A 25366-nucleotide genomic window follows, 5' to 3' on the forward strand; every position below is an offset into this window, starting at 1 on the left:
ACTGGCAAGGAAAAAAAAAATAACCACAATGCTGGGGCCATTAAAAGGCGGCAGGCACAATTACTTCCCTGGAGGATGTAACTATGGCTGGATGGGTTACAGGGATGCCACTGGGGGAAGGGGTGACAGTGGGGGGGGCTGGGCTGTGACACCCCCCTGGATCAAGGTTGTGTGTGTAGGAAGTGTGCTGAAGTTTTTTTTTTTTTGCCCGTCCTGGGGCTTGAACTCAGGCTCTGGGCACTGTCCTGATGACTAAAAATGGAAAAAAAAGAAAAGATTTAGCCAGGTGCTGGTGGCTCACACTGTAACACACTGTAATCCTAGTTATTCAAAATGCTGAGATTGGAGGATTGTGGTTCAAAGCCAGGAGAAGCTCATGAGATTCTCATCTCGCATTAGCCAGCAAGAAGCAAGGCTTGAGGGGAAAAAAAAAAGCTAAAGGTAACCATTCTGTCACAATTAATGTGTACACACATTTTTTTTTCTTGTCATTCCTTTGTGACGAATTCCTAGGTGGGTTGGCAGCTGGCAGGCTCTAGGGAGTTGGTGACAACACTTTGACAATGTCTTTTTTCTTTTTTTGTGCCAGTCACGGAGCTTGAACGCAGGGCCTGAGCACAGGGCCTGAGCACTGTCTTTGGATGTTTTTTTCCCTCAGCACCACTTTGGGCTTTTTTCTATGTGTGTGGTGCTGAGGAATTAAACCTGACTCTTTGCACATGCTAGGCAAGCACTCTACCACTCGGCCAAACTCCCTGCCCGCTCTGATGATTTCTTTATCTCGAGTAGCCAGCTATTTCAGCTGTGACCTTTCTTCACTCACCCTCACTTAGATTTCAAGTGGCAAGATACAGTCTTTTCTTTAATCTGTTTTAGCTCATGTTCCTCCAAAATACATTGACAAGCCAACTCTTCTGTTAAGAACAAGTCAATTACTTTGATTTTTTATGAAAAATAAAGTAAATGACTTTATCTCTCTCTCTCTCTTTCCTTCTTTGTCAGAAAGCGAGAATCTTGATTTCATTATCAGTGTAAACAACTGCACTTTCAGTGTAAACAACTGCACTTTTTTTTTTTTTTTTTTTTTTTTGCCAGTCTTGGGCTTGAGCTCAGGGCCTGAGCACTGTCCTTGGACTTTCTCTAGGCTAGAGCTCTACCACTTGAGCCTTAGCACCACTTCTGGCTTTTTTCTATGTATGTGGTACCAAGGAATCGAACCCGGGTCTTCATGCATGCTAGGCAAGCACCCTACCACTAGGCCAAACTCCCAGCCCCAACAACTGCACTTTTTCTGGGCTTATATTTTGAAGCATCACGGCTCACGAAAGGGCTGTGGCGACCTATGAATCTGAATCTGTGTGCTGAAATTTCCTGTAGCTTTCAGCAAAAATTAATTCGCTACAATATTAGAAAATACAGACACAAAGTTGAAATATTATCCCCCCACTGAGGCTCAAATGGGAAGCAACGCATAAAATGTATTTTTATACTCTCCTATCCCTCTCCTTCAGAATTGTCTGAAAAAGCCAGTTCATTCCTTTGGGGAGGTAAAGATGCGCTCTTTGGAGGGGACTGGAAGGGACTATGGAAACATTTCAAAAAGCTTCCCGCCGCCCCTCCCCAATAAAACCAATCGATCGATTGATCGGGGCCGGGAGTTTGGCCTAGCAGGTCATTTTGCTTTTCATTATAATTTGGGTCATTTTTTTGGCTTCCGCGGGGTCCATGCCAGGAAGGGGCGGAGCCAGCACGGGGCGATGGGCGTGGCCTTTAGAGGGGCGGAGCGAGCATGGTGTGAGGGCGTGGCCGCCGGTGGGGCGGAGCCAGCACAGTGCAAGGGGCGGGGCAGCGGCGAGGCCGGAGTCTGCGTGGGGGCGGGGCCAACGCGGCGGGGCGTGTCCGGCGCGCGGGGCGGGGCCTCGTGCTAACGGTCGCGCGGGCCCGGCTTCCCGCCCAGCTGGCTGAGGCGAAGCGGCGGCGCGGGGCGCGCGGGGAGCGCGGGGCGGGCGGCCGGTCCAGGCCTCGCTCGGTGCTCAGCGCTGAGGGCACGAGCTGCGGTGAGAAGCCCGCGCGCCGCGCCTCGGCCGGGTCTTCCGAGCGGGCGGCGCAGGCCGGTCCCGCCCGCAGGCCCCGGCCCGGCGCGGGAGAGGGGCCGCGGGGTCCCGGGGGACCGGGCGTGCGCGCTGCCGGGTGGGCTCTGCAGGCCGGCCCTGCCCCCCTGGTGTCCCCCCGGGCCCCTCGTGTCCCCCGGGCCCCTCGTGTCCCCCCCGGACCCCTCGTGTCCCACCCAGACCCCTCGTGTCCCCCCCAGACCTCTCGTGTCCCCCCCCGACCTCTCGTGTCCTCCCGACCTCTCGTGTCCCCCCGGGCCCCTCGTGTCCCCCCCCCGACCCCACGGCCCCCCCGACCCCTCGTGTCCCCCCCCCGACCTCTCGTGTCCCCCCCCCGACCTCTCGTGTCCTCCCGACCTCTCGTGTCCCCCCGGACCCCTCGTGTCCCCCCCGGACCCCTCGTGTCCCCCCCGGACCCCTCGTGTCCCTCCCCCGGCCCCTCGTGTCCCCCCCCCCGACCTCTCGTGTCCTCCCGACCTCTCGTGTCCCCCCGGACCCCTCGTGTCCCCCCCGGACCCCTCGTGTCCCTCCCCCGGCCCTCGTGTCCCCCCGACCCCTCGTGTCCCCCCACGGCCCCCCGGGGCTCCCCGTGGCCGAGCTCTTGTAGTAAGGCGGTTGGAATCCCCCACATCCTGGGTGAAGGGAGAACTGAAGCTAGAATGGACAGGAAAGCGGCCGCCTTCGAATGTCTTCTAGAATTTTCCCCGCCCTATCCCTGTGGCTAACGCCTGTCGTTCTAGATACTCAGGAGCTGGACACCGTGGTTTGAAGGCAGCCGAGACGGGAAAGTCTGCGAGACTTTTAGCTTCAAATAAACAGCCTTCTCTCCCTTTCAAAAAACCAGTCAATCGGTAAACCGGGGCCGGAGTGTGGCCTAGTGTAGAGTGCTTGCCTAGCATGCAGGAAGGCCGAGACTCCATTCCTCGGTACCCCATACCGGAAGTGCTGCTGAGGCTCGAGTGGTAGAGCTCGGGCCTTGAGAAAGTCCAGGGCAGTGCTGAGGTCAAGCCCCAGGACTGGCCAGAAAAAGAAAAAGACCCACGCAAGAGTAGAGCTGTGGCTCCAGTACTAGTGGACCGGCCTTGGCACATACTCGGGGATAGCACCCAGGTCCTGAGTTCACGCGTTTTGTTCAGGGCAGCACTTTACTGCTTAAGCCACAACGCCACTTCTGGCATTTTCTGTGTGTGTGGTACTGAGGAATGGAACCCAGGGCTTTATGAATGCCAGGCCAGTACTCTTAAGCCACACACCCAGCCCTCAGCAAGAGTTTTATAAAGGAAAACGTGCCAAACTCCCATTGAAGTAGCAAGAGTTGAAACATTGAATGAAAGTCTTCATGAGACGATAACCAGATTATTCTTATCCAAGTTTTTACAAAACTTATGAGTTTTGGTGAGAGGCTGGAAAAGAAGCTCTATAGAGTGACAGAGAGGACTAAGTGCCGTAGCCTAACCGATAACTTAAATGCTTGATATAAATTTAATATGTAGTAAAAATTAAATAGTAACAAAAATTCATATTTAAGTCAGGCACCAGTGACTCACACCTATAATCCTAGCTGCTCAGGAGGCTGAGATCTGAGGATTGTAGTTCAAAGCTAGACTGGACAGCAAAGTCTGTAAGACTCTTCACTAAACTACTCAGAAAAAAAAGTGGGGTTGTGGCTCAAGTGGTAGAGTGCTAGCATTCAGCAGAAAGAGGCTCAGAAATAATTCTCAGGCCCTGAGTTCAAGCCCGAGGACTGGCAAAATTTAAAAAAAAAATCATATTTATACCAAAACTACTTATAGCAGCTACAACATAGATTTTTTTTGATAGGGATTGATTTGACCTGATTAACAAATAATGGGTAGTTAATGTTGAAAACATAGTATGTATGCCCTGTTCTCATGAGCCAAACTTTTTTGTTTTGTTAGTCCTGGGCCTTGAACTCAGGGCCTCAGCACTGTTCTTGTGCTTGCTCAAGACTAGAGCTCTACCACTTGGTCCAGAGCTGGCTATATAAATATGTAGTACCAAGGAATCAAACCTATCTACCACTAGGCCAAACTCCCAGCCATGAGCCAAACTTCTGATAATGGTTTACAACTAGGAATTAAGACTGCTTTGCCAGTTGCTGGTGGTTCATGCCTGTAATCCCAACTACACAGGAGGCTGAGATGAGAGGATTCCAGTGCAAAGCCGGCCCAAGCAAGAAAATCCAAGACACTTGTATCTCCAATTAACCAGCAGAAAAAGTGGAGATGTGGTTCAAAGTGTTAAAGTGCTAGCCTTCAGGGACAACACTCGGGCTCTGAGTTCGAGCTCCACAACCACCACCGACCATGGCAAAGGCTGATGAGAGGGGGTGGCAGGGGATAGTTGAGCTGGCCACAGGAAAAGCCTGTCCTTGAGACCTAAGGACTGTGGAGGGAAGTTGGGAAGGTGTCAAGGACAGTGGGGGCATTGAGGAAGAGAGGCTTTATCGGGCCCAAGACAGAGCAGCTATAGCAGCATATGGGCCAGGGAAGTGAAGAATGAGGTCTGTGCACCTGGCATAATGTTCAAATAATTGTGAAAAGTGAAAGAATGTCTAAGAGATCCTATGGACTGGCAAAATCACCAGGAGATGTTAATGGGTAAACGTTGAAGAGCTCAAGGGGGCAAACTCCTGCCTGGCAAGCATGAAGCCCCGAGTTCAAACCGGATACCAGGTGGAGAGTGTGGCCTGGAGATAGAGTGCCTGCCGGGCATTCATGAACTCCGAGTTCAAACCGGATACCAGGTGGAGAGTGTGGCCTGGTGATAGAGTGCCTGCCGGGCATTCATGAAGCTCTGAGTTTGAGTCCTCCAGTACCACATACATAGAAAAAGCTGGCAGTGGTACTCTGGCTCAAGGGCAGAGAGCTAGCCTTGAACAGAAGTGCCCAAGGACAGTGCCCAGGCCCTGAGTTCAAGCTCCAGGACTTGCAAAAAACAAACCCTATACCAGCCCTATACTGTATTAACTTACACTCTATCATTAGAATAAAAATGTTTCCAAAGTACAAGTATGCTTGCTTCCAACAGGTCAGCATTTCTCTGTACATTGTCTCACCACTGACACATCAGCCATGTAGACATCTACCTTTGTTAGGTCTCCTACCACATTCACTTTTTTTTTTTTCTTTCTTGGTGGTGGGGCTTGAACTCTGTGCCTGGGCGATGTCCCTGAGCTCTTCAGCTCAATGCTAGTGCTCTACTTTGAGCCACAGAATTACTTCTAAATCTCATGGACTTTCCTGCCTGGACTGGCTTTAAACCATGATCCTTAAATCTCAGCCTCCTGACCAGCTAGGATTACAGGTGTGAGCCACTGGCGCTGGCTTCACCTTAGTTTTTTTTTTTTTTTTTTTTTGCCAGTCCTGGGCTTGGGCTCAGGGTCTGAGCACTGTCCTTGGACTTTCTTAAGGCTAGAGCTCTATCACTTAAGATATAGCACCACTTCGTGCTTTTTACTATGCATGTGGTACTGAGTGAGGAATTGAACCTGGGTCTTTGTGCATGCTAGGCAAGCACTCTACCACTAAGCCAAACTCGCGGCCCCTTCACCTTCGTTTTTATTTATTTATTTATTTTTATTTTTTATTTTATTTATTTTTTGCCAGTCCTGGGCTTGGGCTCAGGGCTTGAGAACTGTCCTTGGACTTTCTCAAGGCTAGCACTCTACCACTTGAGCCTCAGCGCCACTTCCAGCTTTTTGCTATGTATGTGGGGTACCGAGGAATCGAATCCGGGTCTTTGTGCATGCTAGGCAAGCACTCTACCACTAGGCCAAACTCCCGGCCCCTCACCTTCGTTTTTATAAAAATATTTAGGGCTAGGAATTTGGCCTAGTGGTAGAGTGCCTAGCATGCTCAAAGACCCGAGTCTGGCCAGGTGCAGTGGCTCTCACCTGTAATATTAGCTACTCAGGAGGCTGAGATCTGAGGATCAAAGTTCAAAGCCAGCCCAGACACAGAATGACCTGAAATTTATCTCCAATTAACCTCTAGAAATCAGGAAGTGGGGCTTGGCTCAAAGGTAGGGTGGTAGGCTTGAGCTGAAGAGCTCAAGGACAGTGCCCAGGCCGAGTGCAAGCCCCATGAACCAAACAACAACAAAAAGACCTGGGTTGGATTCCTCAGTACCACATACATAGAAAGCTGGAAGTGGTGCTGTGGCTTAAGTGGCAGAGTGCTAGTCTTGAGGAAAAAGCCCAAGTTCAAGCCCCAGGACTAGCAAAAAAACCTCCATAAAACAAAAAATATTGTCTTATAGGTTTGACTAAATCATGTAGTTTTTTTTTGTTTTGTTTTTGGGTTTTGTTTTATTAATATTTGGAATTTTTCATGAGTATTTCAGATGTTTAAATGTCTAATATATTTTCTAAAATGCAGATTGAATATGGCAAGTCCCTTTGCTTTGAGGGCCTTTACTGCACTTGCAGATGTGCAGCCAAATATGGCTGATCTGGTAAGTTTCAGTTCTAGTTTCAAAACTAGTTTGAGGACTGAGAGTTTGGCCTAGTGGTAGAGTGCTTGCCTAGCATGCACGAAGACTGGGTTTGATTCCTTGGTACCACATACATAGAAAAAAGCTGGAAGTGGGGCCAGGAGTTTGGCCTAGTGGTTAAAGTGCTTGCCTAGCATGCATGAAGACCTGGGTTCGATTCCTTGGTACCACATACATAGAAAAAAGCTGGAAGTGGTGCTGAGGCCCAAGTGGTAGAGCTCTAGCCTTGAGAAAGTCCAAGGACAGTGCTCAGGCCCTGAGCTCAAGCCCCGGACTGGCAAAAAAAAAAAAAGTGAAATGAAGTAATATATCAGTGTAGTTTATTAGACACATTGTTATAAAATTGACGAGCATATAGATTATTCATTAGTGAAACAGCATCCTTAAACCTGTTTGTATTTTGCCAGCAAAATAAAAATTAACTCTCTGTTTCTAGAGCAGGAGACATCATTCCAGGTATGGGTAGCAGTTGTTCAAAATAACCAAAATACTTTTGTACTAGTTTGATATTTAATAAAGAGAACAGCTGGGCACAGTGGCTCACGCCTGTAATCGTAGCTACTCAGGAGGCTGAGCTCTGAGGACTGTGGTTCAAAGCAAGCCGGGTACAAAACATTTCAAGCATCAATTATATTTGTAATAACAGCTAATTGTCCTGTTACTTTGTACTATTCCTTATAGAATTGAGCATTTATGAAATTCTTTTACATGTTTGTCTGGAATAAATACATTCAAATGGTTTCCAGTAAAAAGATGTTTGTGAGACTGTGAGTTTGGGCTACTGGTAGAGTACTTGCCTAGCATGAATGAAGACCTGGGTTTAATTCCTTGGTACCACATACACAGAAAAGCCGGAAGTGGTGCTATGGCTCAAGTGGTAGAGCTCTAGCCTTGAGGAAAGCCCAAGGACAGTGCTAAGGCCCCGAGTTCAGTCTTCAGGATGGGCAAAAAAAAAAAAAAAAAAAAAAAAAAAAAGTGTTTGTTAGAAACAGTAAAATATAGCAATCTCATGAAATTAAACTTACCATCTATATCTCTGTTTAATATTGGTCTTGTATAACTCTTTTGTTTTTCAGAAAATAATCGGTATAGTTATTGGGAAAACAGATGTCAAAGGCTTTCCAGACAGAAAAAGCTGAGTTCTATTTAACCCTTTGCCTCTCTTTTCATCAAGCGTGGCTTTTGTCTGTATATTTAACTGACTATATTTCCCATGTCTGCTTAATCTCCCAAGAGCACAGACTGTCTACATGTATGGTCAAACCCATGCATGAGAATAGGGATAGATCATATTGTTATTGACTTGATACAACATTTCATTGATTTTTAGTGTCAAAATCTAAACATAGTTAATTACATTGGCCATCTCATTCTCTTGTCTCAACATTAGTTTAATTAGTACCTTTCCTTGTATAAAGGTAAAATAGAAATTGGAGTCTCAAATCATTTTCCAGCGGGAAACCATCCAAGTGGATATACTTGGAGCTGGAGAGACTGAGTGCTCTGAGACCTCTCCTCCACTCGCTTGTCAGGTGATGTGAGGATTAAATGAGTTCATACGGGCACAGGTGATCTGTAGCCTATAGTGGAAACTCTGTGTTTACTGGTACTTTCAGCCTAAAAGGGGGCAAATGCATATATAAATCTTAAATAAGGCAGGGAGAAAGGTGGAAGTTTTTTGTTTGTTTGTTTGTTTTTTGTGGATCATGGGGCTTGTACTTGGCCTGGGCACTGTCCCTGAGCTCTTCAGCTTAAGGCTACCACCCTACCCTTGAGCCAAGCTCCACTTTCTGTTTTCTAGAGGTTAATTGGAGATAAGAATTTCAGGTCCTTCTGTGCGGGGCTGGCATTGAACCTTGATCTTCAGATCTCCGCCTCCTGAGTAGCTAGGATTACTGGCTGAGGCACCAGGCTGACTGGGTGGTTTTTGAGCAGGGAGGTGTCATGATAGAACAGTGCCTGAAGGAGAGTATATGGCAGCAATATCTATGTGGTGACAAAGTTCTCCGAAGGAAATCTGTCTTTTTGTGTGTGGAAAAATCATTTAATTTTGGCTTTACCAGTTCTTATGAAGTAACTTGACCTGTGCAAGAGTTCTAAGATTAGCAAAACATAATCCAAGATTAAATTTGCTTTTGTTTTTAATTTTTATATATTTTTTCCCTGTCCTGGCACTTGAACATGGCCTGGGCTCTGTCCCTGAGCCTCTTTGTGTTCAAGGAGAACACTTACCACTGGGGCCACCAGCTTTTTCTGAGTAGTTTATTGGAGATAAGACTCTCATAGACTTTCTTGCCTGGGCTGGCTTTGAACTGTAACCCACAGATCTCAGCCTTCTGAGTAGCTAAGATTACAGGTGTGAGCCACTGGCTTCTTTTGCTTTTTTGTCCAATACCGGGCCTTGAACTCAAGGTCCCATGTTCTCACTTAGGCTTTTGTTACTTAAGCTGTCACTCCACCACTTGAGCCCTGAGTAAACTGCAAGAATCCATCTAAAAAATAAATAAATCCAGCTGGCACGGCGGCTCATCCTTGTAATCCTAGCTGCTCTGGAGCCTGAGATCTGAGGATCAAGGTTCAAAGCCAGCCAGGGCACAAAAGAACCTGAGACTCTTATCTCTAATTAACCTCTAGAAAATGGGAAGTGGGGCTTGGCTCAAGGGTAGAGTGGTAGCCATGAACTGAAGAGCTCAGGGACAGTGCCCAGGCCTAGTTCAAGTCCCATGACCCACAAAATAATAAATATAATAAATCCAAAAAGAGCTATGAGTCTGCCTCCAGAAGTAGAGCACCTGCCTAGCAAGCTGGAAGCCCTGTCCCAGTAAGGCTGAGACAGAGAGGAGAAAGCAATAATAAGAAATAATATTTTCTACTTTGTATTCAACTATTTGTATAATCATAATGACCATCAAAAACCATGTAAGAAAACAAATTATTTGTTCAAAGTTAAAATAAAACCTCATTCGAAAAATAAAAGCACTTGTTTTACCTTAGATATTGGATCAGAAAGATATACCTTCAGTTTCACCGTTCGTGATTCACCATCCCATTTTGTAAATGTAACCTCCTGGGGAAAAGAGGATTACATCAGACCACTTTCGGGCAGCTTTAGGGTTGGTGACTGTGGTAAGTGAATGTTGATTATTTTTTCCTGCCCTTCAACACCTGCCTCCTCACTTCTAGCATATGGTTATTATTCTTTTGCAGAAATATTAATGTTTGTATTACTCTCAGACTAGCACTGATTTTTTTTTTAATGGTTCAGCTTTAACAGTTTTCCTGTGGTATGTTTATGGTAGCTATGCTGAAGAACTCATGATGAAATAAAACACAGCAGGCTGGGAGTGTGGCCTAGTGCTAGAGTGTTTACCTAGCATGCATGAAGCCCTGGGTTCGATTCCTTGGTACCACATACACAGAAAAAACTGGAAGTGGTGCCGTGGCTCCACTGGTAGAGTGCTAACCTTGAGCAGAAGCACTCCAGGACAGTGCCCAGGCCCTGAGTTCAAGCCCCTAGACTGGCACACACACACACACACACACACACACACACACACACACACACGTTGAACTTGAGATATGGGAAAATGTTTTAAGTTCACAAAGCCTGAGTAGCTGAGCTTACATGTTAGTGAGCTTTTCTGAGTTCTGTTTTGCTCTCTAAGAAGTGTGAAAGTTAGCTAAGTGTTTTGTTTTATTGAATGGTATGTTACAACTAAATCAATGTCAAGTGAAAATGAATCAATGGAGTAACATTAGTTTGAGTCACTTGCTGGGACTCAAACACAAAGCAAAACTCATCAAATTAATGACTGTACCCCAAGTTTCCATTCATTACAGTGAGGTGAGACAAATACTATGGAGTGAATTTGCATGACTCTCCAGCCAGCTCAGAAGCTAGAATCACAGTGCAGCTCATCATTAGTCCACTCGGTTTTCATTTAATCCTGTTACCGTTTTGTGATGCCACCACAATTCGCCCTCTCTTTTAGTGATAATTGAAAATCCCTTGATCCAAAGAAAGGAATTAGAAAGAGAAGAAAAGTTCAGCCCTGGAACTCCTAGGTAAATATATATCTTGCACAGAAATACGTGTACTAGAATGATAACTACTGATAATTTTTTACAGTTAGTAAGGAACAACTAACATGTTTTTCCTTGGATTAGAAGTCTTTCTTTTTGCTCTTTTAACAGTGCTGGGGTTTTAACTCAGGGCTTTGCTCTTACCAGACTGGTATTCTGCCATCTGAGCCATATTCTGGGTTGACCTCAATTTGAAAATGAAGAGTCTAATTTCCCATTGCAATATTTATTCTTGATATTATAACTTGATAATATAGCTGGAGGATTGCATCCAGACTCACCTGACACTACTAAACTGCATGGATGCTCAAATCTCTCATATAAAATGGTATGGCCAGGTACTCGTGGCTCACGCCCATAATTCTAGCTACTCAAGAGGTTGAGGTCTGAAGATTGTATTTGGAAACAAGATTGGGCAGGAGAGAGTCATGAGATTCTGATCTCCAATTAAGCACCACAAAAGCCAGAAGTGGAGCTTTGGCTCAGGGAGTAGAGTGATCAAGTGAGCTGTGAATCCTTAGATCCTTATTCTTGAGTAGCTAGGATTACAGGCCTGATCCATAGACCCCTGGCTCTCTCTCTCCACCTACCTGCCTTTCTTCCTTCCTTCTTTCCTTCCTTCCTTCCTCTTTGCACTTGAGGCCTTACGCTCTTGCTTAGATTTATTGCTCGCACCCCTCATAGACTTTTCTGTCTCAGCTTATTTGTAACTATGTTTCCCTATAGCAAATAAAAATAAAGGCCGGTGTGGTGGCTCATGCCTGTAATCCTAGCTACTCAAGAGGCTGAGATCTGAGGATCAAGGTTCAAAGCCAGCCAAGGCACTAAAGCCCATGAAACTCTTATCTCCAATTAACCACTAGAAAATTGGAAGTGTTGCTGTAGCTCAAGGGGTAGGGTGGTAGCCTTGAGCTGAAGAACTCAGGGATAGCACCTAGGCCCAGAGTTCAAGACCCACGGCTGAGAAAAAAATACCCTTTGAATCTGAAAAGTTTTTTGTAAACATCGTTTGATATTAACTTTTTAAATGTGTTTTTGCAATTTAGCAACTATAAACTATTGCTCAGTGAGAATCACTCAAGGGTGAAAGTTTGTTCCAGTTATGAAGTGGACACCAAGTTACTTTCTTTGATACACCTACCTGTTAAGGAGTCTCGTGATTATTATTCACTGGGTGACGTCACTGCAAATGGACACAGCCTTGATGGGAGAATTATTAATGTGCTTGCAGCTGTGAGATGGGTAAGACAAAACCCTAGCAGATCCAGGAGCAGGGTGGTAGAGTGCTCTGTTACCTAATGTAAGTTTGGAATCAATGGTCAGGATCGGCTGGGCAATTCTTCCTCTACCATAGTAGTAAGTAGTATTAAGAAAACAGTAACATTTAGCTGGGCACAGTGACTTACACCTGTAGTCCTAGCTACTCTGGAGGTTGAGGTCTGAAGATCAAGGTTCAAAGCCAGCTCAGGCAGAAAAAGACCTGAGACTTATCTCCAATTAACCTCTAAAAAATGGGAAGTGGGGCTTGACTGTAGAGTAGGGCCCAAGGCAAGTTCTAGCTCCATGACCCACAAAAAGAAAAAGAAAAAAAGAAAATAGTAACATTTATCATCAAAGTGCAAGTGGGGCTTGCCCTCAGGGCCTGAGCCCTGTCCTTGGGCTTTCTCAAGGCTAGCGCTCTACCACTTGAGCCACAGCACCACTTCTGGCTTTTTCTGTGTATGTGCTACTGAGGAATCAAACTCAGGGCTTCATGAATGCTAGGCAAGCACTCTACCACTAGGCCACATTCCCAGCCCCTGTATTTTACCTTTTGAATGCTAAATGCGGTATTTACCACTAATAAATAACACACTACTTAAGAGCTTTTCATACTTAGGTTACAGAAAGCTATGACGAGAAAGGAAAAGCCAGGCCATTCCTTGGAGGGATGTGGTTGAGTGTGTCAAGGAATCGCTTGGTGTGTGTGTTCTATGCTCTGGGCTGTGTAAGGACAGTCTGTGTAACAGACCATGGAGCTGTGCACAATTTAGAGGTGGATCTCAGAAGCAAATCTTCACAGGGCCTGCAGCCCGGTGCTACAGCCCTTGCTTAGTATATGCAAGGCCCTGAGTTCGATCCTTACCATCCCCAAATAAGCGTGAAGCCTCACAAAATGAAGTGTATGCAGAAAATGTAAAGAGACAAGAACAATTTCTCACACGTAGGCAAGAGGTCATCAAAAGACACATAAAGGGTAAACATAGGCACCTCTTGTGGCCTGTGCGGCAGGTAAGCACTAGTTGCTTTCAAAACTAAATCCTGGCTGAGGTGGTGCTCACTCTGCCAGACAGCAAGTTAGGGGATGCACGTGCCACAGCCCTTTGGCTTTCCACCTTGCCCTGGTCTGGCACAGTGGAGACAGAGTGTCCGCACACTAGATGGCAATCTTGAAACACAGGAAAAGTCACTTCAGGTTTATGTCTTCCCGTGTTGTTAATCGCTCCCCCTGTGCTGTTTCCCCATTGTCCTGTTTAATGCCACTACATTGTTAATGTGGTAAGACCTGTCTCTATGAGCATGAAAGCCCTGCAGCAGCCCCTGGGCCACTGCCCCCACCTCTGCCAGCTTGTCCCTGCTCTCACCCCTTTCATCCTTCCTCTGCCTCCACATTGCTATTTAGCCTGCTCCCCCTCCTCCCCTCCCTTTGCCATCCTGCTCTTCCCCACGCCCCTCAGTATGGCTGACCACTCTCATCCTCGGGCTGTTCTTCCCTCTGACCCTGCAGAGCCTGGTGTTTGACACCTTTGCATCTTTCTTCAGCCCTTTCCCATGGGACTCACTTCTGTGCACACACAGGTGCGGTGGTGAATGTGGCACAGGCAGATAGCCATTGTCCTCAGACCTTTGCTGTGAGGCCTGCAGATGCACCTGCTGAGAGCCTTTAGGCCAGCGAGGGCCCGGGGCTCGCCTCCTCTCTTCGCTCCCCTTTTCCACCTCAGTGGGGAGACACAGTGAAGGCACTCCTCCTCGGGACTAGGCCTGCAGCGCCCAAGTGCATTCCACCACATGAGCTCCATGCCAGTTGCAGGGACTCACAGATGCAGACAGCCCATTTCCTGTGCCGGGGGTCCACACCCATGCCACCAGGGGCTCTGAGATGGCACATTTGTCCTGGCAGGGGGGAGAATCGCAGGTTCACTTTTAGGGCACATATCTATGGCTCTCTTCAAAGTCTATGTATTCAGCCAAATATTCCGTCCACAAAAGGCAATTTTAAATCACCAAACACAAACCCCTAATTCTTCTCATTTCAACATTTCTAGCTCATTTCCATTTCTGATTATTTCCACGAGCAAACACTTGAATGCCCTTGCATCTATAGTGGAGGAATAATGATTTTCTTCCATTTCTAAGGTTGGAGAGCCAAAGCACTTTACAACTTCAGACCGAAGAAAAGGCCAGAGGTGTGAAATTAAACTCTATGATGAAACAGAGCCTTCCTTTACAATGACCTGGTAATCTCCCGCATCCCTCCCAAGCATTATGATCTGCTGTTAGCACTGAGTAATCATAGGAGATAGGCCACCTTAAAAACTGGAGAGTGGAAGCCAGGCAGGGCAGTAGCTCATGCTTGTAATCCTAGCTACTCAGGAGGCTGAGATCTGAGGATCAAGGTTCAAAGCCAGCTTGAGTACTTAGGACCTGAGATTCTTATCTCCATTTAATCTCTAGAAAAAAGGAAGTGGGACTTTGCTCAAGGGGTAGGGTGGTGGCCTTGAGCTGAAGAGTTCAGGACAGCACCCAGGCTGAATTCAAGCCCCATGACCCAGAAAAACAAAACAAAACTGTAGAGTGGACTTGGAATGGGGCTTAGTGGTAGAGTACTCTCAGAACCACATAAACTGAAAAAGTCAGAAGTAGCGCTGTGGCTCAAATGGTAGAGTGCTAAGTCTTGAGCAAAAGTAGCTCAGGGACAGTGCCCAGGCCCTGAGTTTAAGCCCTAGGACTGGCAAAAAGAAAAAAAGAAGACAAAAAGCTGTATTTCACTGAGTTGTTAAATCAAATGCTTGGTAGCACAGCCTGGATCTGGAAGGTTCTACAGTGACGCTGTGCCTCCTCACAGATGAAGTAAGTTAGGGTACAAGCCAAACTTCTGGAGGCTTTCACCAAGCTGGTACTGAGCTAAAGCACCGCCTTGTTCAGACTGGGTTCCATCTGGAGAGCAGCCTCCACCCATAGAAGCCCCTAAGCAGTTTAACCATTTGCGGGGCCCTGCTTTAATAGAAGTTTGAAGTTATAAGAATTTCAGTCACTTTTAATTAGCCTGGAGTGATGAAGTGCTGGGAAAATAAACAATAAGGAGAACAGAAGTTGTTAGAAGGTGTGTTGAAAGAATAATAGTACTGGGCCAGGAGTTTGGCCTAGTGGTTAAAGTGCTTGCCTAGCATGCATGAAGACCCGGGTTCGATTTCTTGGTACCACATACATAGAAAAAAGCCGGAAGTGGTGCTGAGGCTCAAGCGGTAGAGCTCTAGCCTTGAGAAAGTCCAAGGACAGTGCTCAGGCCCTGAGCTCAAGCCCAGGACTGGCAAAAAAAAAAAAAAAAAAGAATAATAGTACTTATAGATGCAGTACTCTTGTCTTCTGGGTTTGCTTTTTTTTTTTTTTTTTTTTTTTTTTTTCCAGTTCTGAGGCTTAAATTCAGGCCGGGACACAGTCCCTGGGCTTTTTTTGCTTGAAGCTAGCATTTTAACATTTGAGCCACAGTTCTACCTCTACTTTTTGGGTGGTTAATTGCAGATAAGAGTCTCATGGACTTTTCTGCCCAGGCTGGCTTAGAACTGTGATCCGCAGATCGCAGCCTCCTGAGTAGTAAGGATTATAGGCTTGAGTGCACAGACACTTGGCACTTTAACTTTCTTTTTGATCATGTGGGAAATTGCAAATACCAGCCACTGAGGCAGGGTTTTATTTTACTCTTTCCTTCTTTGGTGAATAATATGTACTGATTTTGTATCATTTCTTCTTGAATAAATGCAGTTGGGATAATGAATCCATTCTGCTTGCACAGAGCTGGGTGCCACAAGAAACAGGTATCACAGCTCTATGACTGTTTAAAATGCTTGTTACTTTTATCACCAATATATTAATTTTAAAAAGATTTTTTTCCCAAACAGTAATATTTGCCTCAGATGTAAGAATAAATTTTAACAAATTTCGAGACTGCATGACAGCAACTGTAATCTCAAAAACCATTATTACAACTAATCCAGGTAAAAAAAAAAGCTTGTGGATGTGATTTGATAGTGGTATATTATATCAATGTTCCAACATAGCTTCCTAAATTATGCTAGTCACAGCCTTTAAAAAGTCACAGTTGGAGGGGCCGGGAGTTTGGCCTAGTGGTAGAGGGCTTGCATGCATGAAGACCCAGGTTCGATTCCTCAGTACCACATACATAAAAAAATCCACAAGTGTTGCTGTGGCTCAAGTGGTAAGTGGTAGAGCTCTAACCTTGAGAAAGTCCAAGGACAGTGCTCAAGCCCTGAGTTCAAGGCCCAGGACTGACAAAAAAAAATTAAAAACTAAAAATAAATAAATTAATTAAACAAATAAAAAGTAAATCTAGTTTCACCATATCAAAATAATTTTTACTGCTAGAACGTTGAAAAGTATACACATATATGTAGTACATCATTTGACCCTAGTTTATGAGTTTACATTCTTATCAGCCAGGATCCCCTGTAGTGGCTGCTGGAGTCAGACCTGGGGAAGTCTGAGCCTGCTGCCCCGAGCTGTGATGCACACAGGTCAGCTGAGTACTGCCTAGGAGTGCAGATGTGGAATAATTCAAACTCAGGCAGATAGAAATATAGCACTATGGGGGCTGGGAGCGTGGCCTAGTGATAAAGCGCAGGTCTAGCATGCACGAAGCCCCAGGTTTGGTTCTTCAGGACCACATACACAGAAAAAGCTGGAAACAGTACTTTGGATCGAGTGTTAGAGCACTAGCCTTGAGCTGAAGAGCTCTGTGGGCACAGAGTTCAAGCCCCACAACCAACAACAGCAGCAAAAAAAAAAAAAAAAAAAAAAAAAAGGAAGGAAGCTGGGTGAGGGTAGCTCTTGGCTGTAATCCTAGCTACTCAGGAGGCTGAGATCTGAGGATCATGGTTCAAAGCCAGCCTGGGCAGGAAAGTATATGAGAGTTTTTTTTCTTTTGCCTAATCCTGGGGTTTAAATTATGGAATTGGGTGCTTTCCCTGAGCTTCTGTAGCTTAAGGCAAGTATTCTACCATTTGCACCACAGGCCACTTTTTGTTTTTATTTTTTATTTTTTTTGGTCGTGGGCTTGGATTCTGTGCCTGGGCGTTGTCTCCAATTTTTAACTAAATAGTATTGTGTCACATAGGTTTTTTTGTTGTTGTTTTTTTTTTTTTTTTTTTTTTTGCCAGTCCTGGGCTTGAGCTCAGGGCCTGAGCACTGTCCTTGGACTTTTTCAAGGCTAGAGTTCTACCACTTGAGCCTCAGCAGCACTTCCAGCTTTTTTCTATGTATGTGGTACCGAGGAATTGAACCCGGGTCTTCGTGCATGCGAGGCAAGCACTCTACCACTAGGCCAAACTCCTGGCCCCTGTGCCACTTAGTTTTATAAGCTGCTCTTTTCATGGACATTTGCTATACATTTCTCCCTGTTCATAGAGTTCTCATCCCTTGTTAGTGGTTGATTCTAGAGCTATTTTAGAGTTCTCATCATGTTGTTAGTGGGGGAGCAGTATGTACGACTTCATCTTTCACTGTTAAAAAATAATGTTGGAGCCTTTACTTTCTTTCAATTTAAGACACTCCGGAAGCTAACATCCTATTGAATTATATAAGAGAAAATAAGGAAACAAGAATTCTGGCTGATGAAATTGACAGTTTTTTTAAAGAACCTATAAATTGTAAGTAACCCTTTAAATATCTTTTGATAAAACAAAACAAACAAATAAACAAACAAAAAAACAATTTGCAGTGCTAGGATCAAACCCTAGCCTCACAGTTGCTAGGAAAGAAGTCTACAGCAGGACACTGGAGGCGCTCACCTGTAACCTAACTACAGATGGTCCTCCCGGGCTGGCTTTTGAACCAGGGTCATCAGATCTCAGCCTTCAGAGTAGCTAGAATTACAGGCATGAGCTACTGGTATTGGGCTCTTTCTTTCCTTCTTAATGGTGTCATGATGACCAGAGATTCTTCCTTTAAGGAAGAGTTTTCTCATATCTCCCCCCTTTTAAAAGCTTATTATTATGATCTTTTTTGGTCAGTTGTGGGGCTTGAACTCTGGAACTGAGTGCTCATCTTAAATTCTGGCTTTCTGGTGATTAATTGGAGATAAGAAGATCATGGACTTTTGTGGCCAGGCTGACTTTGAACCGCAACCCTCAGATCTCAGCCTCCTGAGTAAATAGGATTGTAGATATGAGTCACCAGCCCCCAGCAAAATCAGTTTTTAATGCAGCAATTTTCTGTGATTGGGATAGTATGTATTCTTATTTGAACCTTGTACCTTTTCCATTTGGATATGGTCCTTTGAGGGTCTTATAATATATATGGAACTATAATCTTTCTTTTTACTTTCAGTGAATACAATCGTGGATGTTTATACAGTAAAACAATTGAAAGAAAAAGCTTCAAAGAATGAAGGGAAAACTGATCCTTTCTATGGCATCCTTTATGCTTTCATTTCTACACTCAACATTGATGATGGGATTACAAAAGTAGTTCGAAATAGATGGTAAGGAGCCAAATTATTTTTTAGCATTAGTAATTTGTGGTGAATGTGTGTGTGGATCCTGGTCCTTGAACTCAGGGCACGGTACGTAGGCTTCTTTTGCGCAAGGTCAGCATTTTACCACTGGAGCCACTGCACCACTTCTGGCTTTTTCTATGTATGTGGTACTGAGGAATCAAACCCAGGGCTTTGTGCATGGTAGGCAAGCACTCTACTACTAAGCCATATTCCCAGCCCTAGAAAATTAATTTTTACAAGAAATAATTGTGAAAGCTGGGCATTGGTGGCTCATGCCTGTAATTCTAACTACTCATGAGGCTGAGATCTGAGGATCATGGCTTAAAGCAGCCAGGCACTAAAGTCCAGGAGATTCTTATCTCCAGTTAACCACCTGAAAACTGGATGTGGTGCTGTGATTCAAGTGGTAGAGCTCTAGCCTTGAGCTGAAGAGCTCAGGGACAGTGCCCACGCTCAGAGTTCAAGCCCTATAACCGACAAAAAGAAAGAAAGAAAGAAAGAAAGAAAGAAAGAAAGAAAGAAAGAAAGAAAGAAAGAAAGAATTGTGAATACATTTTACGCTTTATAGAAGTTACAGGTATTATTTGATATACAGTGTATTTGAGAGAAGTCTATAAGTAACTGCAGCATAATTAAAAGTTTTCATAGAAGCTAGGCACGGTGGCTCACACCTGTAATCCTAGCTACTCAGGAGGCTGAGATCTCAGGATCATGCTTCAAAGCGAACCCAGGCACTAAAATCCTGAGACTCTTATCTCCAGTTAACCACTAGCTAACTGGGAGTGATGCTGTAGCTGTAGAGGTAGGGTGGTAGCCTCGAGCTGAAGAGCTCAGGGACAACACCCAGGCCCAGATTTCAAGTCCTATGACCCACCAAAAAAAAGTTTTCATAACTAGGAGTGTGGTGCAAGTGATAGAGTGCTTGCCTAGCAAGCATGACGTGAGGTCCTGAGCTCAGTGCTGCCAGAAAGTGAAGGTAAGCTTTCATGAAGTTTGGCTTGGAGGCACAGGCCTGTGATTCTGCTCAGGAGCGAGAGGCTGGAGGATTGGAGGCTTGAGACCAGCCTGGGCAGCCTTCCCCTGAGTAGCTGGGATTACAGGCGTAAGCCACCACACGTTATCCAAACTTGTCTTTTTTTTTTTTTTTTTGTGGTTGTGAACTGCATTATGGGTACGATCTCCAGTCTTGCTGAGGTCATAGTTAGTATCATCTCACATAGAAAGTAAACCTCAATCGGGTGCTGTGGCTCACTCCTGTAATCCCAGCTACTCAGGAGGCTGAAATCTGAGGATCATGGTTCAAAGCCAGCCCAGGCACTACAAAGCCCTGTTACTCTTATCTCCAATTAACCATTAGATAACTGGAAGTGGTGCTGTGGTTCAAGGGGTAGGGTGGTAGCCTTGAGCTGAAGAGCTCAGGGACAGTGCCCAGGCCAGAGTTCAAGCCCCATGACCAGCCCCCCCCCCCCAAAGAATAGGAATGTAAATCACAGCAGATTTTAACAATCTTAGCTAAACATTTCTTGCAGAAATCATCTCAAATGTCATTGTGTGGCTTAGAGGTAGAGCTGACAAGGCAGAGTGCCTGGTTAGCAAGCACAAGGCCCAGAGTTGAAACATTATGAAATCTCCCTATGGAGTTTATAGCTGGAACGTTTTGTGTCTGTGCCCGAGCTCGCATCTCACACTGTGATCTGTGGCTGCACCGGAGAGAAACTACAGTCTTCGGATGTTTCCTCTATGTGGCAAATTTGAATGAGTCTTCCTGGCTCAGAACTGCTGGAGTCAGCCTGCTTCAGAACCAGGGTGTGGTGAAATTGCCACCAAGGGGAGGGAAAGGTACCACTGGCTGTGCTAATAGCGCTAAGAATATGAGTCATGAGCTCACGCCTGTCATCCCAGCCACTCAGGAGGCTGAGAGCTGAGGAGCATGGTTCAAAGCCAGCCTGGGCAAGAAATCCTGTGCCACTCTTACCCAGTTTACCACCAAAAAAGGCCAGGCATGGCCAGACCCATGCGCAGCCTCTGTTAGGCTGTTTCCTTTGTGCGTGGCACTGAGCATTCCACACTTCCATGTCCACCATGCCCAGCTCTGACTTGCTAGAGATCCTATTTGTCACTTGGGGTCCTCACATGTTTCCTTTTTGTGTCTTCTCAGTTCCAGCTGTGGTTACATTGTAAATGAAGCATCCAGCACTTGCTTAACCTGCAACCAAGATTCTTTCCAGTTCCGGCCTGTTTCGCTCAGCTTTGACATGCTGGTTGACCTCACCGACCACACTGGAACACTCCAGTCCTGTGGTCTTGCAGGAAGTGTTGCTGAGGATACTTTGGGCTGCACGGTAAATGGAAAATAAAAGGGCTAGAAATATTTTCAAACTGAACGTTCTATCCTGAAATTATAATTCCTTAATAAAACGATAGGATATTTTTGGTGAACATTTTCTGGAAATCAATTTATTAATAAAGAGTCTAGGGAATTTTTTTTTGTGGGTCATGGGGCTTTAACTTGGCCTGGGCACTGTCCCTGAGCTCTTCAGCTCAAGGTTACCATCCTACTCTTGAGTCAAGCTCCACCCCCATTTTTTCTAGAGTTTATTTGGAAATAAGAATCTCAGGTCCTTTTGTGCCCAGGCTGGCTTTGAACCTTGATCCTCAGATCTCAGCCTCCTGAGTAGGCAGGATTACAGGCGTGGGAAAACCATTTTTAAAACACACATTGTTTTAATTAACACATAGTTCTTTACGTATTGTATGTTAAAATCCTAGCAAGTTCAGAGGTCTTTAGCAAAATGAGAGAATAAATGTGAAGCATTAGTTATGGTGCAGTAGATACACCAACATGTACAATATCTCCCGTAGAGGAGGGCAGCATGGTAAGATTGGTTTAGAGTTAACTGCTCATCCCTGCCCTGCACTGCAGCTACAAAGCAGCAACAGCAGAGACTCAGAGACTGGCAGATAGTGAAAACCAGCTCAGGAGACTGCCAGCTAAGCCTCACTTCTCATTCTGCTTCCACTTGGTGAATTTTCCTTGCTGAACTCCTGACTTATTGTAAGCCTCTTGAAGTATCTCTGCCATCAAAAGAATTGAGCTATAATTATTCTGATTAAAATTCTGTGTCTAGTAAGCAAGTTTGTTTTACAGTACAGTCTAAATTATCCATGTGTGTTTCAGAAATATTTGACCTCTTATTTATTTATTGATTGATTGATTTTATTTTAATGTATAGAGGGGTTACAGTTATATTTTCCAGCTAGAAGGTGTGTTACTTCTCACACATTGATGCCCCTTCTCATGTTTTTGTCCCCATTTCCCTCCCTCTATCCCTTCCCCTCAATTTTTCTCCTCCTATTTCAAATAAACATATAACCTTTTTTTAAAACTAGGTAAATCAATTTGTTGCAATGACTGATGAACAGAAAACAGAACTGAAGTGGCAGTTTCTTTTGGAAAGAAGCAAAATTTATGTAAAAGTAAGTATGTTTTGTAGTATTTTATTATTCTTAAATATTCGTATCATAATAAATATATAATTAAGGAAATTTTTACTGGGTTCTGGTGGCTCAAGCCTGTAATCCTAGCAACTCAGGAGGCTGAGATCTGAGCATCTTCATTTGAAGGCAGACTTGGTCAGGAAAGTCCATGAGGCTTTTATTCCAATAAAGTGTAAAAAAATAAAACAAAAAAAGCTAGAAGTGGCTCTGTGGCTAGCCTTGAGCAAAAGAATCTCAGGGACAGCACCCAGACCCTGAGTTCAAGTGCCAGGACTGGCTCAAAGAATAATTAAATAAATAAGGAATAATTTTTGGCATTGCTGAGGTTCAAATCTAAGGCCTTATGCACAAGGGTTCCAAACTGAAGCAACCCACTGAGCCCCTAGTCCAGGAATTAAATTTTGGTGCTTTGTTAAATGTAGGGTTTTTTTTGGGGGGGGGTTGTTTTGGAGTTCTTTTGTTGGTTGTGGGGCTTGAACTCTGGGCCTGAGCGCTATCCCTGAGCTCTTCAGCTCAAGGCTGATGTACTGTACCACTTGAGCCATAGTGCCACTTCTGAATTTTGGTGTTTTGAGATAAGCTTTTGCCTTATGGCAGATGCTGGTTTGGAACTTTTAAGCCTTTGTCTCTGCCTCCTGAGTACTGAGATTACAGGTGTGCAACATCACATCCAGCAGGAGTTAGTTTTGAAAATCGTGATCAATGTGCAGAAGGATTTGGCTCTATTAAAAACAAGGGAAATAACCAGGGTTTTCTGTCCATATAGAACAGGGGGAGTTACAAGTGACAGGCAGTAGACCAATGGAGAAAACCTTAAATGCTAACCTACAGGCAAGATGGGAGAGGAAATTGTTTCTAGGGCTGTTCTCAGCCTGCCTGCCTAGGGGGCACTGTGCCTCCCTCAGAGAGGGGAAAAGGACAGAGCAAGCTCCTTGCAGAATGGAATGGGTCTGCCTCTCAGTTCTACCATTCAGTGTGACTCTGGAAGGCTGGTTACCTTTTCTCACGGTCCTGCAACTCTGAGGACCAGGGCCCACTCCAGAGTCACCAGCTGCACTGATTCAGGGTGGAGGCAGAATCTTAGTGTAAGAGCTTTGCAACGCAGAGGCGAGCCTTGTACAAACTCCAGGTCATGCTTTGAGATCATAGGCCAGGCTGCTGGCTCGAAGTGACTTCTCCATTCCTGAGAGTCACTGCACTCAAGCTGCTAGTGGTCAGAAGCTCTAGAAAATGACCTCAAGTGTTGGTGAGAGAATAGGGGCAGGAAGGAAAGGTAAGTCCCAGGTTCTGGGACTGCTGTGTTGTGGCCATCTCGCCTCACAGGTGGTCTTTTCCTTGTTAGTCTCAGTCTAGTCTGAATAGATGGCAGAGGAGGGGCCACCAATACCTCACAAATGTTTCCAGGCTTGAACCTGGGGCCTGATGGTACCAGGCCATGGGAGAAAATGGTCTAGCCATGCTCTACAGCTCCTCCATACATGCACAGACGCACAGCGTGTCGTCTGCCCCTCGTCCTGCAGGCCCTGTCCACAGTGTGGTTACTTTAAATCCATGGGCACATACCTACAGCCTTCTGGACTTGACTCAGATACAACAAATTACTCTCAAGTGAAGGGGTACTATAACTTTCAGAGTGAACATATGCATATATATAATCCACCACTGAACCACATCCCAGACTCTTAAGGAGCTTTTCTTTTCTTTTTTTCTTTTTGCGAGTCTTGGCACTTGAACTTGGGGCCTGGGCACTGCCCTTGAGCATTTTTGCTCAGGGCTAGTGCTCTACCACTTTGTGCTACAGCACCACTTCTAGTTTTCTGGTGGTTCATTGGAGATAAGAGTCTCACAGATTTTCCTGCTCAGGCTGGCTTTGAACCTCCATCTTCAGATCTCAGCCTCCCGAGTAACAAGGATTCTAGGCGTGAGCCCTCGGAGCCTGACTCATCCAATCTAGGGCAGGTGTACTCTAAAGAAGTGTCCTGGAAATTCATGTGGGTTTTTACAAAACCAGCGCAGGAGCCAGACCTGTGACTTTTTCAGTGCCCGGGACTGGAATCTTCTTGTGTCTGGCAGTGCTAACTGGAATTCTGTTAAGGTTTTAAACAACGCCTTCATTGAAGCTCTCTCTGTGAATATTGTTTTTCACCCTTAGGCACAAAATGGTGACTAAAGCCACCCACTGCCTTTCCTTTTCTCCCCCAGTTTGTGTTCTCACACAGAGCGAGAGGTGGACTGAAAGTTAGCATTCTGTCCTGCAAACGCTCAGACCCTGCTGAGGCCAGCAGGAGCATGCCTCAAGAAGGACACACCTGATCCTGATGGGCTGCAGATAACACAGGGCTTTGCTGTAAAATATAAAAGTGCAGACCAAACTGTATTTTGTCCAAATGTTCCAACAGCATGCTTGTGTCCTTTGGGGGGTGGGGGGAGGGAGCAATCTGAACTCCTCTTGCATTCACCTGGCTCACTTGCTCCTTGACAGTTTATTCTGATGTTGTTCTGTCACCTTATAAGGTGGGGATGTTTGTGCTCATGAATAATCTACCTCAGAGGTGTGAATAACTCCTTCCTTCCTTCCTTCCTTCCTTCCTTCCTTCCTTCCTTCCTTCCTTCCTTTCTTCCTTTCTGAGGCTTGAACTCTGGGCCTGGGCTATCCTTGAGGTCCTTTTGCTCAAGGCTAGTGCTCTACCACTTGAGCCACAGCCCCTCTTCCAGCTTTTTCTGTGATTAATGGGAGATAAGAGTCTTATGAACTTGGGCTGAGATCATGGCCTAGTGGTAGAGTGTTTGCCTAGCATGCATGAAGCCCAGGGTTCTATTCCTTAGTACTAAATACACAGAAAAAGCCCGAATTGGTGCTGTGGCTCAGATGTTCAAGTGGTAGAGCACTAGCCTCGAGAAAGCCACGGACAGTGCTCAGACCCTAGGACAGGCAAAAAAAAAAAAAAAAAGAGTTTCATGGACTATCCAGCCAGGCTGCTTTGAACCATGATCCTCAGATCTTAGCCTCCTGACTAGCTAGGGTTATAGGTGTGAGCTCTGGCATCTGGCTCGAATGACTTCTTTCTTTCTGTTTAAAAATTATTTATGTATTTATTTATTTATTGCCAGTCCTGGGGACTAAGCTCAGGGTCTGAGCACTGTCCTTGGCTTTCCTCAAGGCTAGCGCTCTACCGCTTGAGCCACAGTGTCACTTCTGGCTTTGCTATGAATGACTCTACTTTAAGCCACCTTACTTTATCTTCTTCTCTGGAAAAAACTTGGGCGCCAGAACAGCAGGGCCTCAGGTCTGAGAGGCCTCCCAGAGGCTGGGTGGATCGTGGGACTGTTCTCACCACCCTGGGCTCTTCTGGTCCTTTGCCTTCTGCTGAGTCACTCAAGCTGCCAG

The 25366-nt window shown here is 45.4% G+C and overlaps 1 protein-coding gene across 4 annotated transcripts; it reads left to right on the forward strand.

Annotated features, from left to right (window-relative positions):
* The first annotated feature begins 1971 nt into the window (after positions 1-1971).
* Meiob (meiosis specific with OB-fold) lies at positions 1972-24508 on the forward strand. Of its 4 annotated transcripts, none has more exons than XM_090324973.1 (14): positions 1972-2057; positions 6512-6587; positions 7703-7760; positions 9621-9752; positions 10619-10691; positions 11756-11951; positions 14106-14206; positions 15732-15784; positions 15869-15964; positions 17531-17632; positions 18312-18465; positions 20639-20822; positions 21871-21957; positions 24181-24508. In XM_090324973.1, the coding sequence occupies exons 2-14, from the start codon at positions 6519-6521 to the stop codon at positions 24289-24291; spliced, it is 1416 nt and encodes a 471-aa protein (XP_090181099.1). In that variant the 5' UTR covers positions 1972-2057; positions 6512-6518; the 3' UTR covers positions 24292-24508. The 4 variants fall into 4 exon arrangements, with proteins under 4 accessions (XP_090181099.1, XP_090181096.1, XP_090181098.1 ...); XM_090324970.1 differs by having other exon boundaries at positions 24131-24208; XM_090324971.1 differs by lacking the exon at positions 1972-2057 and adding an exon at positions 5418-5438 and having other exon boundaries at positions 24131-24208.
* The last annotated feature ends 858 nt before the right edge of the window (positions 24509-25366 follow it).

Source organism: Megascapheus bottae, chromosome 36 (assembly GCF_031878675.1).
Source record: "Megascapheus bottae isolate mThoBot1 chromosome 36, mThoBot2.hap1, whole genome shotgun sequence".
NCBI lineage: Eukaryota > Metazoa > Chordata > Mammalia > Rodentia > Geomyidae > Megascapheus > Megascapheus bottae.